The sequence below is a fragment of the Dipteris shenzhenensis genome, chromosome 23 (assembly GCF_047967505.1).
Source record: "Dipteris shenzhenensis isolate YYH24624 ecotype China chromosome 23, Dip_SZ_1.0, whole genome shotgun sequence".
NCBI lineage: Eukaryota > Viridiplantae > Streptophyta > Polypodiopsida > Gleicheniales > Dipteridaceae > Dipteris > Dipteris shenzhenensis.
In genome coordinates, this window is record NC_141618.1 from 40,170,728 (window position 1) to 40,183,427 (window position 12,700).

At 46.8% G+C, this 12,700-nt stretch overlaps 1 protein-coding gene across 2 annotated transcripts in view; it reads right to left on the reverse strand.

Moving 5' to 3' along the window:
* Nucleotides 1-12,700, reverse strand: part of LOC147887370 (Glycosyl hydrolase family 47 protein) — a 200,236-nt gene that overhangs the window by 129,941 nt on the left and 57,595 nt on the right. For both annotated transcript variants that reach the window (XM_087394172.1, XM_087394173.1), the window contains exons 4-5: nucleotides 1,736-1,822; nucleotides 1,540-1,630 (exon numbers count right to left, since the gene is read on the reverse strand). In XM_087394172.1, coding sequence (XP_087250298.1) covers nucleotides 1,540-1,630; nucleotides 1,736-1,822 — 178 coding nt within the window. The remainder of the gene's footprint in view (nucleotides 1-1,539; nucleotides 1,631-1,735; nucleotides 1,823-12,700) is intronic.

Below are 12,700 nucleotides of genomic sequence, written 5' to 3' on the forward strand. Positions count from 1 at the left end.
CTTCTTGAAGTTGAGAGTGCATCTAGAGTGTTGCCGAGATTCGCCTTGATGATTCTCCATAATTATGGATCCTACCTGAGAAACGATTTATCCAACTGCCTTGGTAAGCTTGTCATGTGTTGCAAAACAAGAATTTTGCATCTTCTGTAGTTTTACAATAATAAATGACATATGGATGGTTAGAGACTGCAATAACGAGTAGAGCCACAAGAAAAACTTTGTTGTTATAAGACACACAGAAACACCAAGCCACAAGCTTCTCCTATGAAGTAAAAGGATGTGTGAAAGACTCCCAAATAAAATCAAAAAAATAATCAGCTCCACCAGGGCTAAAGTTTATCGAATGTGATCCAACCCAAGATGGAATGACTCCTACAAGAGAAGTTATGCCTCATATGCAGTCAACTTGTATTTGAAAACACATCTGGATGGACTATATCTCCCAAATGCTCTTCTCAGAGTATTTCACAATGATTATTGGAACATACTTGCAAGTTTATAGTAGTGAATCACCTAGTGTGTAACAAAAAATGAGGAAATCGTATGCAAGCTAGGATCCCAAAGTGAGGTATCATATAGTTGGTATGGATGAGCTACAGTTTATGATATTGTCACTCGGTATGTTGTCAGTTTATGATATTGTCACTTGGTATGTTGTATACCCACAAAGATCAATCTTATCAAGTAAGAAAGAATATAAATTTGAGAAAACTCCTGCCTTGGTTATGTCCCAGCAAGAACAACTTTTTCATTGACCAAGAAGAGTTGGTGTTCTCACTCTTAAGTTCAGTGATTACTCAACTTCCATTGATTTTGCATTGCAAGGTGTCTACATCTATTTGAGTCAAATATTTTAACTGTGTCCATGAGGTTCCTTTCAGAACAAGAGACAAGGGGAAGGATTCTTTGATGATTTGTGTTTTTTTTAAATGTCTCTATCAAATTAAACAACAATTAGCAATCTTACTTATTCATCTATTTAATAATTTCTTTATAATTCACTTTTTTTAAAGACTCTTAGCTTCAAAAGATATATGCATTCATAATATTCTCTGCTTAAAGCTCTTACATTCAAAAACAAATTGCAATTGTCTAGCGGTACCTCATGCACTTACCAAATTCATACACCAGATCTAGCATGATGATTCATACACCAGATGTAGCATGATGATTTGAGATACAAAAGGAAGGAGAATATGTGCACACAACCAAGCATAAGCCATAAGCAATGGTTTCACGTTAAAGGAGTGATTTTCCTTGCCTTACTTTCATCATCACAAACACCGTATAATAGATTCACAGAGCCATAAGGTATACCTGCAATCATCCATATGAACTCAAGTGATATAAGAAGCAACCCATAAGGTTATCCCTGTAATCATAAAGGTTTGGAATAACTGAACCAAATGCCATCCATTACCAATATACTAGGAGATCTGTTCACTATGACTGGCCCAGTTTGTTGGAAGCTATTACTAGACAGTAATGCCCCCCTTACACTCAACACACACTCTGAAACATGCCTTAAACTTGCAACACCTGTGGGAGTGTCGAAAGCAGGTAAAAGCCTGCGGCCTAGATCCTCTGCAAGATGTAGAAGCTCATCTTCATATGTATCTACATGCAGACCCTAGAAAGCATAAATTCATCTGTAAACATGTGTAAGATATGAGACTAAATCAGAAAAATGGAATGATCATGAAATTGAGATTTGAAAATCAAGAAAGCTCTTTACCGTGGCTGAATCCTTAGCAATAAGGTGTGCTGATAAAAGACCCCCCAGAATCCGAATATTTGTCTCAAAAACAGACACTGTCTTATTCTGCACAGATTACAACAAGGTCACAAAATCAAGGCTCTCACCACAATCATGATCACTAAACACAGTAAATTACTAATTTATTTCATCATCACAGATTGCAGTTTTCTTTCACAAGGAGCTTAAAAGGACACATTTTGTCTTTGAAACTTGTTTGCACCTCACAGGGTAGAGATTTCAATGTCGCAGCTCAAATTGCTACCGTATAGAAGTTGCAATAAATCGCCATGCCACCACAGTCACACCCAAACCCAGGCTGCTCTAATGGTCTTATTAAATAACTGTTGTCACTTCAACAGTCTTAAATATCCTACAACTTTGTCAATCCAAATTCTTCAACATCCTCTGTAATGATTATAAAGTATAACACACATGTTCAAACTTCAGTCTCAGCAAAGTTGAATCCTGACAGCTCAGCCAGTTTCTCGGGCCTCCCTTCTGGAATTTCAAGCTGTTCACAGCCATTTTCGGCTCGATTTCTGTCCACCACCAGCCTCCTGTGCAGTCTTTATGCCTCTTCTGTATTCACCCACCTTTTGGCTGGCTGCGTTCCCTTCACACGCAGCTTAGGACACCTCAAACAGGCCCCCCCTGCATCCACCAATCCAAGCCCTCACGCTGTTCGTGCCCCTGCCAGGGCTGGTTCCGCCCTCCTCGCCGCCCTGCCCCTTGCCCACCAACCATGAGTTATACCCAACTCATGTAGGGCTCAAACAAGGCCTAGTGGAGCCCTTGCCTGCTCCCACGTTTTGTATGTTTTTTTTTTTTTCAAATTTTGGGATGTAAGAGACACTACCTGTTTGATAGTGGTGTCCAGTCCTATAGACCTTGAAGGGTCTCAAGGACAACTAAATCTAGATGATGCAAGCTACTATGGCGGTCGTTACCCTTGTTTATGCCACTAGAGCTACTATGGCGGTCGTTACTCTTGTTTATGGCACTAGAAGCAAAGGGGGATCAAAGGAGTTGTTACACTAGGACACACATATGGTTTACATGCCTGGGACTCCATATGGGCACAATACCACTATTTTAGTATAGCTTGAGGCCCCATCCACCTCATGGTCTATCACAAGGTCAACCAAGTTGTCAAAGATTACCTCCTATAGCTCAACACGTACGGGACCTCACTAGCACCCCATGAGCTTTCGGTAAAACTCAGCTTAGAACAGAGATTACTGCCTGCAGATCTCAGAGGAAGGTCTATTGATCACCCTGGCTACACGTGTAAAATATGACTATTGTGTGTTACAAGAACAAAGCTACGTTGCTATTTTATAAATAGTCAAGGTTATCCATACCCCTCAATGTCGATGAGGATTATCCATCTCCACCAATCATGGCTCCCCTCTCCATAGCACTCTATCCACTAAGGTATGGATGGTAGAGAATTTCAACATACTGTGGTCTGAAAGAGGGCTGAAAGACACAGCAAATTCTTCAGATGGTGACAAGAGAATCACATTCGAAGGCATGTTTTTTAAGAGGACAATAATTGCATCATCATCATCAAGTTTGCAAATGATGGATGCAAGTTCAGCCATAATGCTCTTGAGATTAGAAATGTGAGCTCCCAAAGCTTCATCCGATGCAATCGCAAGTCATAAAACTTAAAGAAATCGTTTTTACCTTTGGCTCCATATAATTTAGCAAGAGTCACCCACATCTTCTTTGCCATTGTGAGGACACATGATGAATGAGGTTCTTTATGAGGTGAAGCACAGTGACAGAGTGTGCCTTCTCATCGTCGTCAATGTCATCTTTGTCATTAGCTTGAAGGGACCACAAGTGACCACACACCTTTTGACATGAGCAAGTACCAAATGGAGGCTTGCCATGTGTAAAAACCAGTTTGTGGGCTTTTGGATTTCCCAGCAGTGTCTATCCTTTAACAAACGTTTTACAACTCAAAACACGTGAACACACTGAAATAATATGGGCTCAAGAATAATGACCAAAGTTAAAGCTTTATTATGTTCCTCTTCTTCTTTGCTGTGACAAAAATGACTGTAATTTGCACAGTCAAACCTTCAGTTGACAAGATAAAAGAGGACTTTGCAAAAGGCCATAAAGAACCCAAAATTAGAAAGCCACATGTCAATCGTAGATCCTCCCTGAACCTTGAAGAGAAAACCTTGCAAGGAATAACACCGTCAATGCTGCAAAGCAACTACGAGAACCGATTCATTGTATGAGATAGAGACACAATGCTCAATATTAGAAGCTTCAATAGTTCAAGGGAAACCTCTCAGAATGAGGGACCTGAAAATACGACTACAACTGATAGCAGCACGTAACACACAAAGATGCTTTCTACACACCCATAGATTCTTCAACTAGTCCTTTGGCAGCAAAAAAATTAAAGTGCTGTTGGCAATAAGTAGTAATACAGCATTGTGAGAGAAGGAAGTGGCACTCAATAAAAAAAGAGGCTTCCTGAGAGCTATGATGAACAGCAATTTAAAACGGCAATGAAGATAAGAGGTGCAACTGGTAAGCAGCCTGGCAAGTGAAGAGCAGAAAGACTTCCAGTTGTAGATCTACAACTGTGACACGTTTTTGGCAGTATTGGGCAACGTCTTTTTCTCTCTTAGTGGTTCTGAGTTGCTGCTGTTGTCACATAGTTACCTGAGGTGTGAAGATTGAACAACTTTTGTTGCCATAAGGTTCACTGTAGACCTCTCTCTCCAAAGTGACTGGACCAGCAATAAGGCAGGAAGAACAATGAAAGAACCGACACCTCAAAAATAGAGGCGGCCTGTAGAGAAGCAGTCCAACCATTAAGGTATGGAGAGCAGAGAATTTCAACAATACTCGCATAAATCTCCCACGTGAATAGAGGATTTCCATTGGGAATTCCGAGTATCCTCTCTCCGGCTAACAAATTGAGACAAGATGAGCAGAGGACACAGAGATTGAGATAGAGCAGCACTTCACATTCAAATGCCCTATGTACTATGAGATCCATGGAAGGCATCGCTGGCAATTTAGGAGCAGTTTTTGACCACTCAAAGATTTCTTGGCTCAGCGACGCATGGCAACTTTCCTTCTCATACCTAGCAACATAGAGACCAAGTCTATCAAGTGCAAAGGCGAGACCAAGAGGGCCCATCAGAGTCCAACCAAAGGATGATCACAGACCTCTTCTCTAGTCACTTGAGACAGAGGCGACACGGGACACAATGCGACGGGGACCCAGAGAGCATGATACGACAGACAGCCCTTGAGTTGACTCTCACATGAGGACCATAGACATCTCCTCCTTACTATTTGACTTTGGAATACAGACCACTGAAGTCATGGTAGCGCTCATCAAAGGACAAGCTACCTCCTAGAGACTACAAGGAGGAGCAAGGGGCCCAAACAGACTGATCAGGCTGAGCACCAATAATGCTCTATTATTGATTTCCGACGGTTGGATCTATTCAAACTCTATACAACACAAGTACCTAGAGGATAGACGCTCACATGCACTGAGGTTTGCCAATGGGAAGCTATAGGTCTCTTCCCACTAGCTGAGGATCGAGACAAGGAGAGCCACAAGCATACCTCAAGAGCAACCAATCTATAGGCTATGAACATTCGAGGAAGTGGAGACAAAGAAGCACTTCCTATGTACAGGCCCAGTCTAATATGAAATTCATGAAACGATATTAATGCCTTTTCCAAGACGGACATGGATTCGGACCACTTTCTCTGTTGATCCACTTTCATTATCAGGTTTGCATCGGTCTCTACCTCATCTACATGCGGCGACACAGAGAGACTTTGTTGAGACAGATCAGGTCACTGTGACACTGGAGGCTGAGCTAGACCAGACACAGGGCATGTCACCAACTTCTACACCGTCGAGCCAGTGCCAAGACACAGTGGAGTGGAGGAGGAGGATATGAGGGAAGGGTGGATTAACAGGAAGAGGTGACGAGGAACTATGGAGGCAAAGCCAGAAAGACCGAGGAGGAACTAGTTAATATGAGGGCAGAGTGGATTAACAGGAAGAGGTGACGAGGAGCTATGGAGCCAAAGCCAAAAAGACCATGCACAAGGTAGAGACAAATTAGAGCAAACACATGGAGGTTCGGCCTATCTTGGCTCTACTCAGAGGGGGCTGTCAGAGCCGTGGTATTACTCTTGATATGGCCCACCAATACAGAGATCATGGAGGCCACGCCTCCCACCACAGCGAGAGACGACTCGGCAGAGGCAAATATGAGATATCCTCATATCCCATCGGAGGACTACCACAGCACCAGGATCGTAGTTGATGACACCTCCTCTACTCTCTCAAGATTGAGTTTTGAGTTCTAGTTGTTTGTTTTTTTTGGGGGGACTTTCTTCGTATAGCACTGAGAAAGGGCTCTAGCGATCCCTACCTCATCCCTTGGTGGCTTGCATAGGATATAAACTTGGTTGTACTTTGTCTCATAGGCTCGTGAGGCCTTTTTTTTTTTTCCAGAAAAAGGTAAATTCTAGAATATTAATGCTTGAAAACACCATCCAAAAAACTTCCAAAAGGAGCGACTATAAAAGTACAAGAGAAAAAACAGGTTGCCAGCTATAGGAAAGCCACTTGTTTTCGGATCTCACAACTCACCGCCTAGAGAGATTCTGCAACAAGAGCTAGCAACCAGGGTGGTGGTCTATACATCCAGCAAATACCCGTCACGGAAAGGGTGTAGAAGATTCCTACCGGGCATGCTTGGTGCCAGATGGCTACTAGGGTAGCCGTCAAAGAAACCGGTCAGCCTCCCATCACCTAGCTGCACTGAGCGACCCAAAATGTTCCAAGCAGTAATGTTGGATATTGTCTCCCACACACTATCTTACTGTATAGGTGGTGGTCGTGAACGGGAAGGCTGAAGCGCATCATGGATCTCAATCCTGGGGATCTGCTGTCCATGTACCATGAATGCTAGTGAGACATGAACGATAGCGAAGGTGTGACCTCCCTCTGTGAGCCAGGCTGCCAACCTCAAGTGAAGTCCCTACTCATCCTCTGCGTGCTGGCCACAATCCTAAGGGACGCCAACCAAATCTGTTGTGCTACCGGGCAACTCCGTCCGCACAACAAGTGCATCTGCCATCTACCCGCATCTACTCCAGCCAGGGGTCAATGGGAAGACCCCCCCTAAACAACCAGCAAGAAGAAATAGGAGATCTTGCGCAAGCGCAAGCTCGTCCAAAGGCGAGGCCAGAAACAAGAAATGACCTCTCTCGCCAAGTCTTGCTCTAGCCAATGGTGTTCCCTCGAGGGGGACCATGCTGCTGCCTCAAGCTGTAGGCAATGCCCAAAACGAGTCGTATAGGAAAAGGAGACCTCCTCCACCTAGTCCGATTAGCCTATGCGAGCTTGCCAGAACCACTCTCCTGGATCCATGTTGAACCTATCCAAGAGTTTCTGCACATACTTGGATTGAGACATAACGATGCCACGCTTGTCTTGTATAAACTGGATCCCCAAATAAAAATTTAACATGCCCAAATCTGTCATGTCAAATTCAGCTTTCAACTCAGCTTTGAAATTTGCAATTATATCCTCATTTGACCCTGTAAGCAACATGTCATCTACATAAAGAATGATGACCAAAATATCCCCCCCATCCTTCTTGATGTAGAGGGTGCTTTCCGTAGGACTATTATTTAATCCCTTACTTGCCAGGAATGCAACGATATTGGAATACCATGCACGTGGGGCTTGTTTCAGCCCATATAAATCTTTGTTAAGCTTGCATACCTGAAGTGCATTGCCAGAAAGTTCAAATCCCGGAGGTTATTTCACATTAACCTCCTTTTTTTTTTCCCCAAAAAGAGACTTCTATTAAGTATTAAAGAAAACCGTTAGAGCAAGCTCCATACGGGATACATCACGCAATGCATGAAAAGATCAAGAGCCAAAAAGAAAGGATTGAGGCTGATAGTGCCATCTCAACCCGGTAGAAACCTCCGAGAAAAAGGGAGAACCCCTCCAAACTCCAAGAAATATAGTCCTTTTAGAAGAGGCTGCCCGTGAAGGGCCCTGCATGCTAGCCCATATGGCTATCAAAGTGTGAACCATGTCAGTCCAAATACCCGTGAACACCTGTGATGGGTGTATCTGGGTGCCATCCAAGGCCTCTGTACATCTGGCTCTCCAAATGTGCCAAGAGGAAATGCTAGCCAAAATCTCCCAAGAGGTGTCCACTGAAGCATGAGAAGCTCTGAAGGGAGTAAGTGGTACATCCTGAAGAGAGCAGGGCTCTATCACCTGCCGGCGGACCGAGAGTGCCCAAGAAGAAGGCTCGCCCTCATAAAACACCTGGGGCCCAGTAAGGGATAACCATGCGACGGAGCCCCAAGTCATGAAGAAAGGGAAAGTATGAAAGATGCTGAGTATCCGAGCAACCCCTTTCCAAACAGTCCTCGCCTGACCGCAGTCCCAAAGGCAATGTCGCACTGACTCCTCTACAGAATGACAGCGAGGACAAGTGGGATCAGCCCCAAATCATGATCTCCACAGGTTCACTGCAATCCCTCCATGAATAGAAAGCCAAAAGAAAAGAGTGATCTTTCTATTTCTGAGGGATTTCCAGAGCCTCCTCCAGAAATTTCTACACAAATCTGCGGTGATGAAGAAGCTTTCCCAATGGGGGGCTCTGGAGGGAATCCAACCCTTACTGTTCAGCGGAAATCTCCTGGCATTACCAACCATGAAACGAAAGAAGGGAATCCCCCTCTCTCGGTGCCCATGATCTATCCACTCCTACTCTCCTGGGTCCCTCTGCAAGCACCTGATAGGTGCACCTCCATATAACCACAACCTCCAAGATCCCAAGGCCAAGAGCAGAGAGTCGGGGTCTAAGTACCACTGCAAGCCCGCTCCATGGTCCACAAAACCAGCAATCCTGACAGGCTGAAAGGCAACCTCTAGAAGAATATCATCCTTGGATGTAGAGAGTATACCTCCATCCCCAACGTCAAAGACCAGTGCATCTTCCCGGCACCAGCAAGAACACACAAACCAGGCGATGGCCAAGAGAACCTGGTTCACTACCACAACTCTAGATGCAAGGTCGAGTTTGGCAGAGCTCCAGAAAATGAGCTTTTTCCTTATACTTTCTAGTACTGGGACAAACTGCTGTGCTGGAGAGATGCCCAATCCTACCTGGCATCCCAAATACCTGATAGGAACACCCCTCTGAATCCAGGAAAAGCCAATGTCAACTCCCCAACCTGGAGTGTCCTCATCACTAATCCAAAAGCCAAAGGATTTACGCCAGTTAATGAGTGCCCCTGCAGCTGAGCAAAAAATATGCAAGGCTGTCCGAAAAGAATCAAGTGACTGCGAAGAGGCCTCAATAAAAATAGCAGTGTCATCAGCCAACTCACAGTCAAGAAGCTCCTGCTCCTGTCTCAAGGGCAATCTCAACCCAAAAAGCTCAGCCTGAGATCTAAGGAAGATACTCATAGCTTCTGCCACAAAAAGAAAGAGGAAAGGGGCTAAAGGGCATCCCTCACGAACTGATCTAGAAATCTGAAACCTGTCACTCCTTACCCCTCCACCAATCAAAACCTGGCTGTGGGCTGATCTGTAAAGGGAGGCCACCCCTCTAATCCAAGCATCTGAAAATCCAAACCGTAGAAGAGTGCCCTCAAGAAAACCCCAATCTACTCTGTCATAGGCTTTCTCGAAGTCCAGGAGTAGAACTGCCAACCTCTGCCCGCTCTGCATAGCCCACTCTGTGGCTTCCGAAGGGCATACTCTGCTCTCTGATCAAGCAAAGTCTGCAAGTGAGCCCTTGCCGCAGCAAGGCGCTCCTGTATCCAAGCATCTGATGGTTGTCTCTGCTCCTCCCTCTGTAAGGCTGCCAACTGCCGGCGGATACCAATCTCCCGCCTGAGTACCTCACCTCGCCGAGCACTAGCAACGGAGTGATAAAAGTCGCTGATACTAGCAAGTGCTGTGGCCACATGTGAAGGACCCGCCACCCCCCCTGCATGTGAGAAACCCAGATCTCCAACACTGCCTCTGTGAGAGTCTCATCCGTGTATAAGGCATCGGGGATCCTGATACTATGAGACCGTCCTCTCAGATGAGGCTCTGAGATGGACAAAACTACCGGAAAATGGTCTGAAGTGGAAACACCAGGTGCAATGCAAACTGTCCCCCCTCTATCAAGAGCCCAGTCACCCACATAGAATCTGTCAATCCGAGCATGGATAGGCATCTGCACCCTATGGTTCGACCAGGAAAACAAAAGTGACTGAGACTGAATATGAAATGCATCATCTGACCAAACATCTCTGCCACTGAACCTGAACAAGAAGGCATCCCAAGCTGCTCTCTCGAGGGAGTGGTTACCACCTTCTCTGCCCCCTTTCTTATCAGAAGGTGTCTCAACCATGTTGAAGTCACCTCCAATAATCCATGAATCCGCAACGTCAGCCCACAAGAGCAACTCTTTCCAAAACAGAACACGGTCCCCTCTGTTGTTCGGAGCATAGAGGTTGAGGAAACCAACCTTACGTCTGTCAATCAGAAGTAAAACCCATTGGGCCCTGGAGGGGGTTATGGTACCGTGTCCAATGACCAGAGGGAGAATAGAATCTGAAACTGAAATGCATGTACCTCCTCTGGTTCCCAAGGCAGGAAGCCAAAAAGTCCGACCTGAGAGCAGCTTACCTGACTTGGAGCAATCTCTAACATCCAGTTTGTGTTCCTGAAGAAAAAGAATGTCTAGGGAAGCACCTGAAACACCTGGATGGAGCTGATACCTGGCTCTCCCAAAGTGGAGGGTACAAAATCATCATCTAGGAGGTTAGAGAGGTCCTCCAGAGCGGAAAAGGAGTTCCACTGAGCCAGTCCTGGAGAGGCGGTACGAAGGATTCCTACCGAAGCAGGAAGAGAATGTAAGACCCCCTTCCCTCTGTCCAAAGAGGAAGGCACCTGTACTGGATCCTGATCAAAAAGTGCTGCGGACGAGGTGCCAACAACCTGGGCTGCTGAGGAAGATACAGCCTGATCCAAGGGTGGAGTCGAACAAGGCTCCTGAACACTAGTCTCCTCCCGAGGCTCCAAGGGGGTAGCCTCCGAAGAGGTGGATGTGTGAACTGAAGTAGAGGGCCTAACCGCGACCGGAACCCACCGTGGGCCAGAGGTGGTGCGGGGTGCAGAAGGGACTCGAGTAGCCCAAGGAGGGGGGGGAGCCCGTGTTTGAGGCCGTGCATGTCGAGCGGTAGGTCCTGCTCCTGCTCTCTATCGTAAGCTAGTACGAGCTGGTTGCTTTCTGGGCCTCTTTTTCTTCTTTGGGCAATCTCTGGCGAAGTGTCCCGAGGATCTGCAAATCCTACACTGGTCCTGCCGACCTGCAACCTCAAATCTCTGGCGAAAGAAAGACCCATCGGATCGCTGTAGCATGATGTGGTCATCTAAAATATTGGGGTTCTGGACAATGACCCTAACCCTGGGTACCCCATCCATCCTAACCGCCTCAGCAGCCGAAGAGGGCTCGCCAGGAAGAGGGGGGATATCTGCTACCACACCAAACCTCTCGCCAATAACTGAAAGAAGCCGGTGATAAACTGAGGGGAGACTAGGGAACCTGATGAAAACAAAAACTCCCTGCTTGTCCTCTTCAACTGGGTCAAATCCCAGTTGAAGAGGAGACAAAAAAATCCTCCCGTAGCCTAGAAGTAGAAACCCGACCTGTAGCAGGTCTCTCGTGACGTTCGGGAAATCTAGGCACACCTGAAAGAAACCTCATCCCAACAAACGAACATCCTTAAGGTGGGGGGCGAGCTCCTGAGGAAGCACCGCAAGCATCCAATCTCTAGCTTGTGACCTGGAGGGGTGGGAGCCATGAATGCGTGCGAAGAGAGTCGTGGAACACTCATGCTCCAAATCCTTTTGCAACTGCTGCAGCTCGTCTTTTGAGAAAGTGACAGTTCTTGCCGCCGGTGTGAGCGGAGACGGATTGACTGAATGGGAATCCATTCGTCAATCGAGGTGTGTTGGCCGATTCAAACACAAAAAATAAATAACTATGTCCGCTTTCCTGAAACCCAAGAGACCCCTATAAGAGAATAGGGGTACTCCAGATGAAGGAGAGGGTGAAGGAAGAAGGGAGAGAGAAGAAGAAGCCAAGAAGGAGACAGCAAGGGGGCAGCAAGGAGGAGGAAGGGAGAGGAGGGGAGGATAGAGGAGAGGAGGAGTGGAGGAGAGGGGGAGGAGAGGAGTAGAGGAGAGGGGTAGGAGGAGAGGAGGAGTGGAGGAGAGGAGGGGGGAGGAGAAGGGAGAGGGGGCCGGGAAGGGGAGGCAAAGAGAGAGGGGGGGGAGCAAGGAAGAGCACGGGGGGAGGGGAGGGGGCGGGGGGGGTCTTGCAGGCGGCAGCACGGGGGGGGCCGTGCAGGGAGGCAGCAGCATGCGGGGGAGTAGGCTGCAGCGGGGGGGAGCAGCAGCAGGCGCGGGGGGGAGCAGGCTGTAGCGCAGGGGGGGGAGCAGGCTGCAGCAGGTAGGGAGGGAGGGGCAGCACGTAGGGGAGAGGGTAGCGCGTGGGGGAAGAAGGGGAGAGAGGGGGGGAGAGGAGGGGGCAGCGAGGAGGAAAGGGAGGGTGCAGCGAGGAGGGGAGCAGGAGGAGCGGGGAGCAGCAGCAGCCCAAAATTTGATCGTGTTTTTTGCAAGTCCCCATTAAGGAAAGTTGTTTTTATGTCCAACTGATGGACATTCTACACAAAATTTGCAGCCATTGCAATAACTGACCGTATGGTGGTCATCCGGGATGTAGGAGCAAAAGTCTCCTCATAATCTATGCCCTTCTTCTGTGCATAGCCTTTGGCAACCAGCCGTGCCTTGTACCTGTCAATAGACCCATCTGGTTTCCTTTTTACCTTGAAAACCCACTTGGT